The following is a 17,479-nucleotide window of genomic DNA, read 5'->3' on the forward strand; positions in this document are numbered from 1 at the left end:
GGTCTCTATTCACCTGGAGCAACAGAAGAAGAAGGAGAGTCAGGAACAGGAGGAGGAAACAGACTGTGAGAGGCTGACTGCCTCCAGGAACAACTGCCTCCTTTGCCATGAGACCAGAAGAACTGGCTGGTGCCTGGCTACCATTATGAACATTTTGATCAAAGATTCCATAGAAGAATCCTGATCAAAAGGGGGAAAATGCAGAACAGGATTCCAAATTCCCATAGACTCCAGGCTTTTTGGAGCCGTGGAAGCTGGATGAACCCCTCAAACTACTGCCCCCAGATAATCTTTAAATCAAAGATACCCCTTCTTAAAACCAAACAATAGTCTAGATGAACCAGTTAAAAATGTCTGCCTTGAGCATTATGCTCTTTTAAGAACTATCTTTATGGGATCAACTTGGCAACTATGGCTCAAAAGATTAGACAGGAACCTTAGGGGGCAGAGAGTTTATGTTAATGAGGGAAGAACAACTCAGAAAATGAGGCTGAGAACGGTTGCACAGCTCGAAAAATGCAATCCACAGTTGAATTGGTGTAAATTTTGCTGTGCATATTATATATATAAAAAAAAAGTCATTAGATTTAAGACACACCCAACACTGATATGGCCTAAGATAACAAAGGAAACTTTATTCCCAGATGGGATTATATCCGCAGGTATAGGGGTCAGGATTCCAACACATATTTTGGGGGGACACAATTCAATCCATAACCATCTCCAGCTCAGGAGTGAAAGTTTCTAGTAGGCAGGGCACTCATATTCATCTAGTGCTTAGCCACATATGTGGAAACCTGGGGAGCAGCGTCCCCCGCAGAGGTGTGTGCCAGCGCTGAGGCCCCAAGTCACCCACCTGGGAAGCCGTGCTCTGCAGCTTCATGAGGCCGTTCTCCAGCCTCTCGATCTTGGCCACCAGCTCCATCCTCTTCTTGGCCAGCAGGTTCTGGTAAAGTTTGATCTGCTCCAGAAAGGTTTTGGGTGTGGTGTAGTTGTAGCGTCTCTCGGTAGCCAAGTACACTTTGGACATCTCGTTGACGGTCGTGTGCACGTAGGCCATGAAGAAACTGATGGACGTCTTGACTTCCCGCTGCAAAGACAGACAGATGGCCGGCTTACCTCCTGGGGCTTGCCTGGCATGTGCAAGTCTTGGCAGGGTGGTCCCAGGGGAGGAGGAGGCTGCTGCAGGCACAGTGAGTCAGTCCCAGCCAGGACCCCAGACAAGATACGGTTCTTCATCTGCAGAGGGGGGCTGGTGACAGCAGCACTGCCCAGGCTGTGGTGAGCCCTGCATGACACAGCACAGGGCCAGGGGCACTGCAGTGCTTGCTATTGCCGTACTCTCTGCTGTACACTCACACACACACTCACTCTCACAGTCACACACTCACATGCACACACACTCTCACGCAGTCACACACATACACACACTCTCAGTCACACACTCCCTCACATGCACGCCACACACACACACACACACTTGCACACGTTCACACACATCAAAGCTGAAAAAAGTGCTAAGTCAGCACGCGTGACTTCCTACAAGGCCCTGTGTCGCCCAGTCTGCTCCCATGCAGTCGTCAGCCTTCAGAACCCTGCCCAGCGAGGCCGCGGCTGCACGGGCTGGAGCCTTGGCTGACTGCAGAACGCTTCCTCTGCGCCCAGTAATGCAGGCTCGTGAAGGAAGCCGACGATGGCAGCTTGGCTTTCTTTACAATTTTGATGTTTCGTTCACCGTGAATTTCTTAGCATTAATTTGATTTTTAAAAAATCGCATTAAAATTTTATCCTGATTGCTGAGTTCTCTGGCACCCCTTAGTCCCTGGGTGGTGCAAACGGTGAATTTGGCTGGCTGCTAACTGGAAGGTTGGAGGTTCACGTCCACTCAGAGGTGCCTCAGAGGAAAGGTCTGGCAATCTAGTCCTGATAAATCAGCCACTAAAAGCCTGAAGGAGCACAGTTCTGCTCCAACACACACAGGGCTGCCGTGGGTCAGGGCTGACTGGGCAGCGAGTTCAAACTTTACACCCCGGGTGAGTGCCTCACCTTAACCCCAGCCCCAGAGGCCAGAAAACTGGGGAGCCCCCTCCCCCTCCAGCCAACTGCCTGCCTTTCTGGCTCTGTGAGCACCAGTGCAGGTGGTGGCAGGTGGAGCCGTGCCTCCAGGACTCACCGGGATCCCCTCGGTTTCCTCCAGGAAGCGGGCGCTAACGGACACCAGGGCGTCTTCTGGCCACTCATGGAACCAGTCAATGGCTGTGCAGTTGACCACTGCAGGGAACTTCCTTGCTCGCACTCGCAGCACAGAGCCAACAGGGGAGAAGCAGAGAATCACCTGGATGTAGGACACAGGACTGAGGTGGAGCCACGCCACATCCGCAGAGCGCGCAGAGAGGAAGAGTGCTGTGCACGGGTGTGGCCACCAGGAGGCTGCAGAGCACCTTCCAGGTGTGTGGATGCAGGTGCAGCTCCAAGCTCTCCTGATGTGCCCGCCACAAAGAGGAAGGAAAGGGTGGGCAAAGGAAGGCGTAGGGGGATGGACACCCACTTTGGGCCAGTGAGGCCTGGTGGCTCAGTGGCTAACTGAAAGGCTGGAGGTTCAAGTCCACCCAGAGGCACCTAGGAAGAACGTCTTGGTGATCTAATTCTGAGAAGCCAGTCACTGCAAACCCTCGGGAACACAGTTCTACTCTCGCACATGTGGGTCACCAAGAGTCAGTCCACTTAACGGCAGCTGGCACTGGTGGTTCGGTTCACCAGGCAGCCACCCCGTTCCAGCCTAGCACATTTCTGCATCCTGCGAAGGAAGAGCCCCCGACTCTACACAGAGTAAAGACCCAAGACCTTTACAAGACCTTGAAGGCGACGGGGACTCCCGGGGCCCCGCTGAGCATGGGGCCCTCACTACCTTCAGCTGTTTGCGCACTTTGTCGATGAAGAACTTCCAGCACGTCTCCCGGGTGTCAGACATGCCGAGGGACTTCACTTGTGGCCGCATGGAGGAGATGATGTTCTCCACCTCGTCGTCCATGAACAGCCCAGGGACCTCGCCCGATGCCAGCAGGTCATTGATGAGCACCAGGAACTGCTCCTCGGCCACCTGGGAGTCCGTCATCAGGAACACCGAGGGCACATTCTTTACCGCCGCCTTTACGTACTGGGCGGCCAGGTCCAGCTGCGCGGAGGAGGACACGCTTAGACTCTGTCGTGGACTGAATCGTGTACCCCAAACACGTGCTGGAATCCTAACCCCTATTCTTACGGATGCCATCCCATTTGGAAACAGGGCTTCTTTGTTATGTTAATGAGGCCACAGCTGTGTGTACGGTGTGTCTCAAGCCTAATCACCTCTGGGTTATGCAGAGATCAGATTAGACACAGAAGCAAGCACAAATGTGGGCAAGATAGATGCCATGTGGAGATTCCAAGGCCCCGAGGAATGCCAGGCCACAGAAGCTGAGACAAGGATCTGAGCTGTCCCCTAGAGTTCGGGCCCTGGATTCAGGTTTCTAGCCTCCTAAACTGTGAGAAAATAAACTTCTGTTCCTTAAAATCACGCACTTGTGGTATTTCTGTTATAGCAGCATTAGATAACTAAGACAGACTCCTTGTTAAAGAGGTTGTCACTTAGATACGATACGTGCAGATAAACTCCCTAAGAAAGGTGTGGGGTCTGTAGAAGGAGATGAAAACCTTGACTGGAGACCCTAAAATCGAAACTCAAACCAAACCCGTTGCCCTAGAGTCCATTCCAACTCACAGGGACCCTACAGGACAGGGTAGTGTTTACGGAAACAGACGGCTACATCTTTCTCCTGTGGAGCAGCTGGTGGGTTCAAACCGCTGACCTTTTGATTAGCAGCCGAGCACTTAACCGCTGTGCCACCAGTGCTCCTTATGGGGTATTAACTGGGGTCAAAGCTAAGCCTCAAACTCCACATTTTTTGACAAGCTGAAAAAAAAAAAAGCGAGGAGAAGCCCTGAGCCTGGGCGAGCGGAGGCCACAAATGGGAGCCAAACAATGGCAGTGAGGGTCCTGCCTGGGGAGTCGGCAGCAGGTCTGAGCTAAGAAACAATCACTCCTCTCAGTTTACAGTCTTATGTCGATGAATGCCAGAACTAATGATACTCATCTAAATTCAAGGAGGCAGTGAAGGTTCAGCGGCAGGATTCTTATTTTCTGCCACCACCTGTCTGTTGCTGGAGGCTGCCATGCTGCTAGGAAGCTGAACAAAAGCAGCCTGGTGGCACAGTGGTTAAGTGCTCAGCTGAAAGCCAAAAGTTGCTGTTGAGTTGGTTCTGACTCATGGTGACCCCAGGTGTTACAAACTGCTCCACAGGGTTCTCTTGGCTGTAACCTTTATGGAAGCAGATTGCCGGGGCTTTTTTTCCGTGGTGCCACTGGGTGGGTTTGAACTGCGAGCCTTTGGGTTAGTAAAACCCATTGCCGTTGAGTCGATTCTGACTCATAGTAACCCTATAGGACAGAGTAGAACGGCCCCATAGGGTTTCCAAGGAGCGGCTGGTGGATTTGACTTGCTGACCTTTTGGTTAGCAGCTGAGCTCTTTAGGTTAGCAGTTGAACGCAAACCATTTGCTCCGTTCGGGGACCCTTTATTACTAGGTTTTAAAAAGTACAGTTTTTAGGCCCTTTATATGCCAGGTGCACAGAAGACGCCCTGAGCATTAACGCAAATGGAGATACAGAGACCCGGCTGTATCAAGCGGTCAAATGAATTTCAGTTCTAATCTGAAGCACTGCAATGATTTGTTCTGGACTAACAGTGTTCGACTAGCACGCAGGTCCTCTTGGAGAGCGAATTTTCGGGAAGAAGAAATCAATAAAAAGCCTCGGCAGCCTGTCTTGGGGATGGGAGACCCGTTCGCATTAATGTTTGTTTTATTAATTCAGATCCGGGCACAGCGCTGCACACGTGTCATGGGTTCTTTAAACTGGAGAAAGGGGGACCACTGCAACAATTCGGTGACGAGGGGCAAGAACTGAATCCCCTGGGCTGCTGGAACCCATCGGGAAATTGAGGTTTACTTCCTCCAACCTCCGCCCCTGGGCTTGGCCACTGGACGGTGTTCCGTGGCCTTTGCTTCCTAAGATAAAAATCCTCTAGGTAAGGCCTGTTGGTGGGCCAGACAGATTCTCCGTGTTGGCGGGCTTCATCTTAGAGAAGGGACTGGTGACAGTTTCTCCGCTTCCCCAACCCTCACCTTGAGGTCCGGGATCCCGTAGCCCTTCTTGAGGGTGATCTGGAACACGTCCAGGGCGCTGATGTAGGCGGCCAGGCGGGACAGGCTCTGCTTGCCGCTGCCACCCACCCCTACCAGCAGGGCGTTCCCTCTGGGGGACTCCAGGATGCGGTTGATCCTGCAAATGTGGGCCACCGCGTCTTCAAATAACACCTGCAGAGACCAGCGAGAGGCCCCAAAGTCTTACAGCAACTGGAACCGCCTCCGTTCACACCGCAGAACCACATCGGTCCCTTGGCAGCATCAGCAGGGCGGCCCATTGGCGTGTGTGCTGTGAGTCCTGCAGCCCACGGAATGTGGATGAAATCTCACCATGGAACCGGAGAGGAAAGCTGGTTCCTGGCCCTCGCTCCCGGTCCCCACACCACTCACCAGATTCATGACGGCGTTGACCTCATTGTAGCTGTCCAGCACTTCCACCAGAAGCTTGTTCAGGTGAGCCACATCAGACACGGGGAAGTATTTCGGATCGCCGATCCCTTGAGTAAAGTGGCAGAAGATATTTGGCTTGGCAAATAAGAGTTCATCACCGAGATCCTAGAAGTAGAGATACTTTTTTTTTGCCACCGTGAACTCACAGGTAATTATCAGCAGTATCTTGTCAAGGTGACCTAAGACATCTCCAGGAAGCCAGGCTGAGTCTTCTGGGGCCCAAGCTGTTGTTGCTGTGGGCCCTGCAAACTACTGGGCACCAATCCCTGGTGGGATGGTCCAGTCCCTGCCATGCTAATAATGAACGGCTAACCCAAAAAGAGATTCCACCATGAAAACCAAGGACATGCCAACAGAGCCTACTGAAGCAAGCTGGGGCTTTGTAGACTCCAAATGAGTGGAGGGAGACCACTGTGCACTCATCTGCTGCATGGCCAACACGTTTTCCCTCGGATCCACATCCACCTCACAAGGTCATTAAGTGGGACGGCACTGGGTTTGTTTTTTTAATGTGCATAAGTGGTAAAAAGCTCAGCTTCTAATAAAAAAGACAGCAGTTTGGACCCACAATTCATTCCTTGGAAACCCTATAGGGCAGTTCTACTTGGCCTACAGGGTGGCTATGAGTCAGAATGAACTCAACGGCAGTGGGTTAGTTGGTTGGTTTAACGTGGATTGTGGAGTCCTTGGGTAGCATAAATGATCAAATGCTCAGCTGCTAACCGAAAAATTGGCAGTTTGAACCCACCCAGAGACACCTCAGAAGAACGGCCTAGCAGTCTGATTCCGAAGGGTCACTGTCATGAAAACCCTGTGGAGTGCAGTTTTACTCTGACATACATGGGGTTGCCACAAGTTGGGATCAACCTGATGGCAACCAGCTTGGTTTTTGTTTAATGTGGATCATCCCACCCCCACCAAAGTGTTCTTGTAAGACTCAGGCCAAAAGGCTGTAGCCATCTGTACCCCCGGGTAGATCAGCCCCTTTTGGGTGATGATGGCTCATCACTATTCATCGCTATCATCATCATCAACATTATTACCATCACCATCACCAGAGAGATGCTGGTGGCTTAACTTACATCAAAGAACTTCTTGGTGGAAGCAACGGTGACTCTGCTCAACGTCTCCTGGTCTTTCTCGTCCACCATTTTGTCACCATACACTCGTTCAGCTTCATGCAGCCATAGGCGAACGAGGTCCAGTGGAGTCTTCAAGATCTCCAGTAAGGAAAACAGGAGTCCCTGCCCCAAACACAGAGTGATTAGTGTCTATGGCTGTGTTATGAAGGTATGTCAAGGGCTGTGCAGACGTGTGATGAGAGAAGAGAGAGAGAGGGATCACTTCCCCTGGATGTAATCCACTACGCTATTGGCACACCGTCTACTTTGGGCCAGTGAAGCCACTGATTGCCGAGGTCATTCAAACCCTGGTGGCCAAAGAGTGTGTCTGTGGCCTGAGGGGCAGGGTGGAGGGCTTCATATTCTAACAGGGTGGAGGGTGGAGAAGGGACAAGGGTGTCTGACCATTCGGGGCAGACTGTCAAAGGCCACAGAGCAGAGGGTCATGTGTCTGGGCCTGCCTGGGTCCTGCCCTGGCTTGGCCACTTACTAACCCAGTGACCTTGGGTAGGTTCAACAAGTGTTAATTGAGGTTATGCTATTTGCCAGGCCCTCTTCTGGGCTCTGGAGATACAGTGACAAGACAGACACTGCCTTCGTGGAGTTTATACTCCAATGGGCAGATATAATCAGATAAACAAAATAATAAGGTAATTATATATTGCAGTGTGTGCTATAAATGAAATAAGCAGGGCAGTGAGATAGCAAATGTGGGGGCGTGGAGGCAGGGCCTCTGTGAGGGCATGACATTTGCGCTGACACTTGAAGCAGAAGAAGACAAGCATGACTTAACCTCCTGGAGCCTCAGACTCTCCCTCTGCAAACATGGGAATATACGAGCACCAGGGTTATGCATTATTTGGAGAAAATGGGAAGGTAAGCGGCCAAACCCAGTGCCTGGCTCAGAGTATGCCGTCAATAAAGGAGAGCATATATCATCATCATCCTCACCATCACCACCGCCCCCATCATCACTGTCATTATCACCATCATCACTACCATCACCATCCTCATTACCATCACCATCACCATCACCACCACCACCATCATCACTGTCATCATCACCACCATCACCATCCTCATTGTCACCATCACATTACAATCACCATCACCATTACAATCATCACCATCACCATTCTCATTATTACCATCATTACCATCATCACCATCATTATCACCATCATCATCACATCATCACCATCATTATCACCATCACCATCACATCATCACCATCATTATCACCATCACATCATCACCATCATTATCACCATCACATCATCACCATCATTATCACCATTATCACCATCACCATCATCACCATCATTATCACCATCACCACCATCATCACCATCATTATCACCATCATCACCATCATCACCACCACATCATCACCACCATCACCATCACATCATCACCATCATTATCACCATTATCACCATCATCACCACCACATCATCACCACCATCACCATCACCATCATCACCATCATTATCACCATCACCACCATCATCACCATCATTATCACCATCATCACCATCATTATCACCATCATCATCATCACCATCACCACCATCACCATCCTCATCATCACCATCATCACCACCACCATCCTCATCACCGTCATCACCATCACCACCACCATCACCATCCTCATCACCATCATCACCACCACCATCCTCATCATCACCATCATCACCATCACCACCACCATCACCATCCTCATCACCATCACCATCACCATCACCACCACCACCATCATCACTGTCATCATCACCACCATCACCATCCTCATTGTCACCATCACATTACAATCACCATCACCATCACCATCATCACCACCACCATCACCATCCTCTCAACATCATCACCACCATCATCAATCCACTGCCAGTCAGCCTTCTCTCCTGAGAGCGGCAGAGGAGGAAAAGCCAATGGGTCAGGCACTTGGCTCTAAGAAGGCATGCTTAGGGCTGAAAGACCAGTACCTGGAAAATGTTGGAGAGGTCCCTGAGGTTGAAGACGTAATGAAACTTAATGGCCGTGGGAAGAAATGTTGTGGCGACTTTCTGATGCAAGGCTGTTATAGGAAAAAGACACATCGATTCTTCCATGCTCCTAATGGCCTCAGGAAGTGCAGAGCTTATAGGAAAGGTTTTCAAGCAAATGGACTGTGAAATGGTGACAATTCAAGTAAGAAATCTGCACAGCAGAAGAGGGAAGAAGCTTGTTGCTCGACTGACTTGTAAATCATTTCTGTATACTGAGTTTCCTATCCTCTACCTCCCCCTGACGCAACTGGATCTCACAATATCTCCTGTTGCAACATAGCACCATTTACAAAATGTTGATTCAAAAGTATACATAAAATATTTACCAGGGGAAAGTATGAAGAAGCCATCAGCCCCATAAAGCAGTAGGTTTATTGACAGGCAAGGAAGGGACAGAGGCTGGCCAGCTTACCCAGGGCCGAGGCCACCAGCTGGCTGCTCATCTTCTGGACTGCCATGGGGGCTGAGCGGAAGGCTAGGTGCTGGGCCAGGATGGTGCTGTAGATGGTCATGAGGGCCTCCTGGCCTGGGAAGCTCACGGCAAACACGCAGAAGTGGCGCTGCTCCGGAACAACCACAAACCTGCGTCAGGTGGCTCTTGGGGACCAACTTGGGGCCGGGCCCCTTCTTGGGAGGGCAGACCCTCTCCTCATTGCTTATTATCTTTTAGGCTTGCTCAGAATGGACAGTAAAATCACATTAAATATTATGTGTGAAGCAGCTCTCAAGAAAGATTTTGGTAGGGCACAGGCGTGGGTTTATATTCCATGTCTCCATCTGGCTAGATAATTTGGAGGGGAGGTTCTGCCCAGGTGCGGTTGCAGGCGCAATATGGGACGGGACGCCCCATTCAATCTGAATTTCAGATAAATAGCAAATATATATATAGATACATTTAGTATAGAAAGAAAAAAAAAGGGACATACTTTGACTAAAATGAATTGTTGCTTATTTGAAATTCAAATTTGACGAGGCATCTGTGTTTTTATTTGCTAAACCTGGCAGCCCTGTGGGGGAGTGGGGAGGGCTGGCTAGCCTCTCACAGCCCCACCCCTGCATTTCCTGACACATTCTGAGAGGTTGGTGAGTAATCCATAGATGGTCACTCCGGCAGCTCCAGTGTTCCAAACCCGTGCTTTGATTCTTCTTTGCTAAAGTGAGCCTCAAACCCACTGCCCTTGACTAAGATGAGCTTGATTTCTGCTCACCTGGAGTCTGGGGTCAATGGTGAAGGATCCGGAAGTGGGATTCATGCAAGCCACATACTGGCAGTTATGGATGTCCTTCAGCGTCAGCTTCTGCCTGTCATACCTGCACGAGGGACACAGGGGCTGATGCCGCACACCACGGGCCAAGAGGGGCTGTCCAGGGTCCCCAGCCCACCCCCAGGAATGCCTTGCATGTTGTTAAGAACTCATGGATTCTATGTGAAACAGCCAATTTATACTTCATGCTCTCAGGGAACAGTCTGAAAGGAGAGCAAGAGACTGGCTCAGGGTGTAGCCTTGGGTTTATTATATCTTGGCTCTTCCATTCAGGAGTGCTGGGACTCTGGGCGAATCAGTCAACCTCTCCGTGCCTCAGTATTCCTACCTGTGCAGTGGGTCATTATGAGGATCCAATGAGTTAATGCACGTGCACGCACACACACACACAAAACTCACCTAGAATAGTACCTGAAAGACAGTACTCAATAAATGTTTAACACACACACACACACACACACACACATAAAGGAGCCCTGGTGGCACAGTGGTTAAAGCAACTGACTGCCAACTGAAAGGTCAGTGGTTCGAAACCACCAGCGGCTCTGCAGGAGAAAGATGTGGCAGTATGGTTCCACAGAGATTTACAGGCTGGGAAACCCTTTGGGGTTGCTACAAGTCAGAATCAACTCGACAGTAGTGGGTTTGGTTTGGGTTTATATATATACATAGTTGTTGTGTGCCGTCGAGTCTGTTCCGACTCACAGAGACCCTACAGAGTAGAACTGCCCCATAGGATTTCCTAGGCTGTAATCTTTACGGGAGGAGATTACCACGCCTTTTCTCTCACAGAGCAGCTGGTGGGTTTGAACCGTCGACCTTTCAGTTAGCAGCTGAGCACTTAACCATTGCATTGTGCCACCAAGGGTGTATATAAACCAAAACCAAACCTGTTGCCGTCGAGTTGATTCTGACTCATAGTGACCCTATAGGAGAGAGTAGAACTACCCCATACGATTTCCAAGGAGTGTCTGGTGGATTAGAATTGTTGACCTTTTGGTCAGCTGCCATAGCTCTTAACTGCTACGCCACCAGGGTTTCCAAGGATATCTGTATCTAATCTATATCTATACCTATATCTATGTCTATATACACACACACACACGTATTTACTTAAAAGTAGCTATTTCTTTTAATCCAGGATACAAACAGAAATTACTAGAATAGACATATGAAAACTCAACAGATGAGCTCTTTAATGGAAATAACGCAGATCTCACCTGGGTGATCCTACACGGGAACTTGCAAAGTTTTTCTTAAGAAGCTCGACAGTAAAACATTAAAACTCAAGTAACGTAAGGATTGGTTTTATTAGGATGTCAGTTTGCTAATTATTTTACATACTGAACAAGCTGTTAGTTAAAAGTTTATCGTCATAGCTATCATCACCTCTGGCAGATCACGGAGTAACATGGTCTGGAAACCTACTGTGAATTTTTTTGGTCCCTACATCACACAAATGCTCTGTGCTTAAAATTCCATTGCTGCTGTAGGCTCTTCTATTTACATTTTAACAGTCAGATGTTTTGTTGTATCCAGACTTAGTATCATTTTTGTTCATTGTTTTTCTAACATTCTTCGAAAAAGGGATGGGCAGTATTTAAGGTGTCCCAGATGTTGGCGTTTTGGATCAGGTCCTAATGATCAGTTTACTGCAGACCATGGAAACTCTGATTCTGTAGCTGTGACAAAGGGTGTGTACAAGCACAGTCTGTGTTTTTTATTAAGAAATCACAATTCAACAAACTCTCGGTGACAAAAATTAGCAATTTTTATTCCCCCACCCTGTTTCTTTCATGCCTATGTCATCTTCGCCTGCACAGTTAGTGGATATTCAGAAAAGGAAAAATCATTTGAATACCATAATCGTTAGAACCTAGGATCTGCTGCAGAGCCTCACAAGGACTTTCAAAGAGGAGCATCCTCTTCGTGTATTTCTGCCATTCTCCCACTCCTAACTCCATGGAGATGGTCCCCAAGATGCCTCAACCCCTGGGCTTTGTGTCTTCCCTGTGGTCAAGCACTCCTGAGCAATTTCTTCCCCAAACCTTCATTCACCTCCCTTGCTCCTATTCCTTTGGTCACGCGGACGCAGCAAGCCCTCAATCAGCTGATGAATTCCCATCAGTGTGCTCCTGGAGAATGGCACCCCACACTCATGGTCAGGGGCCTCATTGCTGGGCAGCGATTACCTTCATTTTTCTTATGCAACATGTTGCTGTCGTTAGTTACCGTGAGTGATTCTGACTCAGGGTGACCCCATGTGTGTAGAGTAGAACTGCTCCATAGGGTTTTCAAGGCTGGGACTTTTTGGAAGCAGATCACCAGGCCAAACTTTTTGGCTAGTAGTTGAGCACTTAACCATCCGTGCGACCCTGTGACGCCCTTTATGCAACATGATCAGTGTTAAGAATTTGGAAAATTAGGAAACACACAAAGGAATAAATAAAAATCCCCCTTCATTCTGTAACTGCACCTCGACCACCTCAGTGAGTAGGGACCTGTCTGTGCCCCTCTACAGCAGCTCCAGGCCCAGCCCCGAGCCAGGAGTATAGGAGACGTCCAGGCATGCCTGTAGAGTGGACGAGGGGACAGTCCTTGCCCTCCCACCCCTGGTGGCCCAGTTACCAGTGCCTGTGGTCCATAGCAGACGTCCAGGCATGTCTGTAGAGTGGAAGAGGAGACAGACCTGGCCCGCCCACCCCCAGCAGCCCCGGCAGCCTGGTTACCAGTGCCCGTGATCCATGTGCTGCCGGATGAGCGTGTGCGGGGCCACCGTGCCGTACTTGTCCACCTCGGGCATGTTCATGTCGTCGATGAAGTAGATCAGCTTCTTGGTGCCTGGCGGTCCATAGTTCCTACCCGATTTCTTCTCCAGGGGCTTCTCTAGGACCCCTAGGGCAGGCGGAGAGGGTTGACCACCAGACTTCCCGAGCCTGCTGCTCCATTAGACCCGTTAGAGCACAACGTGTTGGGGTGAAGGCCCCTAGAAGCACGGGTCACCCCAAGAAAGGGGGAGTGAAGCTGAGGGGATCCTGAGGGGTGGGCTTTGCCTTGCCGACCCTGGGAACAAACAGACAAGCGGCTGCCCCACAGGCCAGAGACAGAGCAGCAGGCCCAGGGGTCCTGGGAAACACCCTGCCCCCAGCCCGGCACCCTGGCCTCACTCCACCCCCAGCCCCTGCCCCAGAGGTTCAGGCCACCATCCAGCTGGGCAGCAGCTGTCCACCATAACCAGCTCTGTGAGGGAACACATCACTCTGTGCAAGGACTGTGGAGGTGGCCCCGGGGTGGGGGTGGGGGGTCAGTAGGTGAGTCCCTGGGGCTGTGAGTAGGTGAGGACAATGGGAACTCAGGGCAGCTGTGCCTCTGAGCTGCTGCTGAGGGTTCAGGCCCGGTGGTGAGGACTCTGTACCTCGGCCCCTGGCCATCAGGCCTCACCCTGAGTCGCCAGCACCCAGCCTATGGCCTCACCTTGTACCCTGGCCCTCATCGTGCCCCTGGCCTTGACCTGGCCTCATCCTGACCCTGACTCCCAGCCCCCAGAGCCCTGGCCTGCACCCTATTCCCTGGCCCTGGCTCCAGCCTCACCCCACCCTGACCCCCAGCCCTCAGCCTACCCATGGCCATGGCCTCACCCTACTCTCAGCTCCAGCCTCACCCTGCAACCTTGCCTCACTCCACCCCCAGTCTCCGACTCCAGCCCTAGCCCGCAGCCCCAACCTCACGTAACCTCACCCTCCACCCTGGCCCCCAGCTTCTAGCCTGGCCAGCCTCACCCTGCAGCATGGTCTAATCCCAACCCTAGTCCCACACCCCAGCCCTTAGGCTCCAGCCCCAGCCTGGCCTCACCCCCTGCCCCCAGCTCCCAGCCCGTTCCTGCCTGGCCTCACCCTGCAGCATGGCCTTACCTGCCGCCCCCCAGCCCCCAGCCCGTCCCTGCCTGGCCTCACCCTGCAGCATGGCCGAGGTGGTATAGAAGTTGAAGGGCACAGCCTGCACCATGTAGTCATCGGTGCTCAGGCTCTCCAGCTTGTCCCCCATCAGCACTGACTTGCCCGTGCCCGCGTTCCCCACCAGCATCACAGGCCACGACTTCCCCATGAGCAGGTCCATGAAGTAGCGGATGCGAGTGGTCTCGGTGGTGTGGACCAGGGAGGCCTGCGGGGAGGGGGTGGCTTTGAGACTTGGCCCGAGGGTCAGCATCTGCTGAACACACGACGCTGGTATTTTTAATCCCATCCTCATGTTAAGGGCCCTGCGCTGACACTCGTCAGCACTGGAACATCCCACCCTGCTCCTGCCTGTCGGAGGCTGCCACCATCTGGGGAGCTACCTGCAGAGGGACATCTGGGTCCAGCTCGAAGGAGGGCACCTTGTCCGACCATGGCAGGAACTTCTTGGTGTCGGGGTCAATGTAGTAGTCAAAGATGGTCCCCTGTGAGGGGAACTTGATGGTTTTGAATTCATTGATCCACCATTTGCTGAATTCGACGCGATAATCCACAAGCTGTTCAGAAAAAAGAGGAGGCCAGCTAGATGGGGGTCTGAGAGGTGCATCTAGGCGGCTGGCGCCCCCACAGCCCCGTGGCCCGGCCGCCACCTGGTCCTGGAACATGGCACCGCCGAAGGACCAGAAGCAGGCGAACACGAAGTAGAGCTCGTAGAGCTCCTTGGGCGAGTCGGGCGGAGTGTTCTTCTCGGTCAGGAGGCACTCGAGCAGGTAGAGGATCATCTGGATGACCGTGATCTCGGGCACTGGCGTGATCTTCTTGAAGCCGACCCGCAGCTTGTCCAGGCAGGTGGGCAGGTACTTGTCGAAGAGGATCATCAGGTTGGCCTTCTCCGACTGCACCTTGCGCCTCTCGATCCAGCTGCTCACCACACTGGGAGAGAGGGCACTGGGTGGCAGCGGTGGCTGTGGGCTGGGTCCGCCCTGAGCCCCAGCCCTTTGTACACGCCTCCTGTCCACTACAGGTGGGCTGTGACTCCGGCTCGCCACCCCTGGGTGGTGCTTGGTCCAAATGAGGCCTCTGTCTCAAGCGGGGCCAGCGGTGGATCTTAAGGGGGTCTGATGAGGATGCTGGGGCAGTGAGGGTTGTGCTTGTTTCCTGGAACTGCTAGCTATGGGGCATGGGTAGTGTGGGACAGCTGGGAGCCACTCTTGCTGCCACAAGGAGGGGAGGGGAGGGGTGGGGAGGGGAGGGAATAGAAAGGAAGGATGACCTGAGTTAACATCTTTAAGGTTCATAGAAGGAGGCCTGGCTCACGGTAAGTGCTAAGTGACTACTAAACACACAGCAGCCCTCAGCTCCATCTTGCTCCCCTACACCTGGGAACAGTAGGAGGGAAGCCCAACTCACGGGTTCCACCCCAGGTCCGCTGGGTTGATGTACAGTATCCCGGCTCTGGAGACGGTGGCTGGGGTAGCTGTCCTCAGGTGGCTGATCTCGAACACCAGCCTCATGGTACGGTTCAGGGGGATCCGCTCATTGCTGGCCAAGGTGAGGACCTGGAAGGGGGACACTGCCTGCTGGTTTTCAGCAGCAAAGGTGGGTCTATACAGATCCAATCTCGGAACATGAAGGCGGTGGGGAACGGGGGACTCGCGCACCGTCCAACGGCTGACGCCAGCTTTCCCGTCACCCAGGGCTTCTCAGCCTTCCGTAACTCCAGTCCCACCTCTATCTCCCACCCTGGCACCACCAGGACAAGATAAGAAGCTTCTAGACACACGAGCAACATACAGCTCCGCTATAGCATCAAATTCACTTTTTCCGGCCCTAGCCCCTCCCTTTCCCATTCTCCAGCCAACTGAGAGTCATTTTGTTAAACTTCTAGTTGATTTTGGACGCCGCGCCTGCCTCCAAAGTGTTCACTATCCTTTCCGCATTGTGCCACGTGTAAGTGGACAAGAATGCTTTTCACAACTTTACCCTTAGCCCAAGGTGCCTTGGTGGTACAGTGACTAAGCGCTTGGCTGCTAACCAAAAGGTCAGTGGTTTGAACCCACCAGGGCTCCTCAGAAGAAAGACCTGGGGATCTGCTTCCATAAAGATGACAGCCTAGGAAACCCTCTGGGGCAGTTCTACTCCGTCTCATGAGATGGCTACGAATTAGAATCGACTTACTGTCTCCCAACAACAACACCCTTAGCCCATGTTGCTGCTAAAAAATATTTAAGAAAAGGTAGGCCTGAAACTTTGCTACCAGTGGAGAACATCTGCTTGTTGGTAACTGATACCTTTTGTGCGGGGTTGTGTCCTGACAGGCCACCTCACCCACATCCCAGCCTGGGGTGCCAGCCGGCCCGAGGTTCTGCATGTGCAGTGGGCTGGGACGTGTGGGGTCTCTGACCAGCCACCGCTGCCACCCCCTTTGGGGGCCCACCTTGTTGTCGTCCATGACGGTGTTTAGAGATTCGATCCACATGGGGTCTATGTCCCCGTCCAGGACGATCCACTTGGGGCCATTGTGCGTGATGTTGGCCAGGTCCCGCATGATGGTGGAGAAGAGGCCTGTGAGGGGCAGGGGTGCGTCATGGCTGCCTGCACCACGGGGCGGCCTGCACTGGGGGGCTGCCTGCACTGAGGGGCGCTCGGCAGGCACCGAAGGCCAGCTACTCTGTTATTTATTGCTTGTGCCATTTTAGCACTGCACTGGGGGCCATTTTAAACAGTGAAACCACAAACAAAGAGTGCAGAAATGCAAGCGATGTGGCCCCCCACAGGCCGCAGGAAGGACCCCCATTGGTAGCACACGAGCTGAAGCAAGAAGGCAGAGCATGCCTTGTTCAGCCTCAGCTGGGGACCTTTGCGGTGGGCAACTCACTGCGCAGATCTGTGAACGGCTTTGAAAACGCCAACAGTGCTGACTTGGGGGGTACAGATAAAATGCTGGTGAGTGGGCACATTCGCACACACAGCATCCACAGACTACGAGGTTTGCCTGTATCCTGTGTGATGTGAGAGGGGATGAAGGCAGAAGGCAAAAGCCGGGCAAGGGTGGAGCCACTTCAGATGGGGGAACCAGTGGAGACTATGGGGGTGGCCTGGAGCACAGCACTCCCTGGGGGCTCCCGGCCTAAGAGGGGCGGCAGGTCCGCTATTGACGATGATCCACGCCCATGCTTGGCCAAGACCCCTCCTCGGTGTCTCTTCAGTGTCCCTCCCCCTCCAGGCTGCGGGGACACCCAGGCCCCATCACCCCCCAAACTACATCCCGGCTACCTGCTGGCCTCTTGGCCTCTCCCCTCTCCTTACTCCAGCCCCTGGGTTTTCTCTCTACAGCACAAATCTGACCAGGCCACTTGCCCAGTGAAGGCCAGCCCAGCACCTGCCAGCCACAGGGT

At 52.4% G+C, this 17,479-nt stretch overlaps 1 protein-coding gene across 1 annotated transcript in view; it reads right to left on the reverse strand.

Moving 5' to 3' along the window:
- Positions 1–17,479, reverse strand: part of DNAH17 (dynein axonemal heavy chain 17) — a 115,242-nt gene that overhangs the window by 40,354 nt on the left and 57,409 nt on the right. Inside the window, exons 42-56 of the mRNA XM_049859135.1 lie at positions 16,519–16,646; positions 15,492–15,640; positions 14,732–15,014; positions 14,465–14,638; positions 14,082–14,289; positions 12,858–13,023; positions 10,072–10,174; positions 9,276–9,423; positions 8,801–8,892; positions 6,777–6,938; positions 5,635–5,799; positions 5,224–5,415; positions 2,909–3,175; positions 2,174–2,335; positions 857–1,090 (exon numbers count right to left, since the gene is read on the reverse strand). Of these exons, the coding sequence (XP_049715092.1) occupies positions 857–1,090; positions 2,174–2,335; positions 2,909–3,175; positions 5,224–5,415; positions 5,635–5,799; positions 6,777–6,938; positions 8,801–8,892; positions 9,276–9,423; positions 10,072–10,174; positions 12,858–13,023; positions 14,082–14,289; positions 14,465–14,638; positions 14,732–15,014; positions 15,492–15,640; positions 16,519–16,646 (2,633 nt within the window). The remainder of the gene's footprint in view (positions 1–856; positions 1,091–2,173; positions 2,336–2,908; positions 3,176–5,223; positions 5,416–5,634; positions 5,800–6,776; positions 6,939–8,800; positions 8,893–9,275; positions 9,424–10,071; positions 10,175–12,857; positions 13,024–14,081; positions 14,290–14,464; positions 14,639–14,731; positions 15,015–15,491; positions 15,641–16,518; positions 16,647–17,479) is intronic.

The sequence above is a fragment of the Elephas maximus genome, chromosome 19 (genome assembly GCF_024166365.1).
Source record: "Elephas maximus indicus isolate mEleMax1 chromosome 19, mEleMax1 primary haplotype, whole genome shotgun sequence".
Taxonomy (NCBI): Eukaryota; Metazoa; Chordata; class Mammalia; order Proboscidea; family Elephantidae; genus Elephas; species Elephas maximus.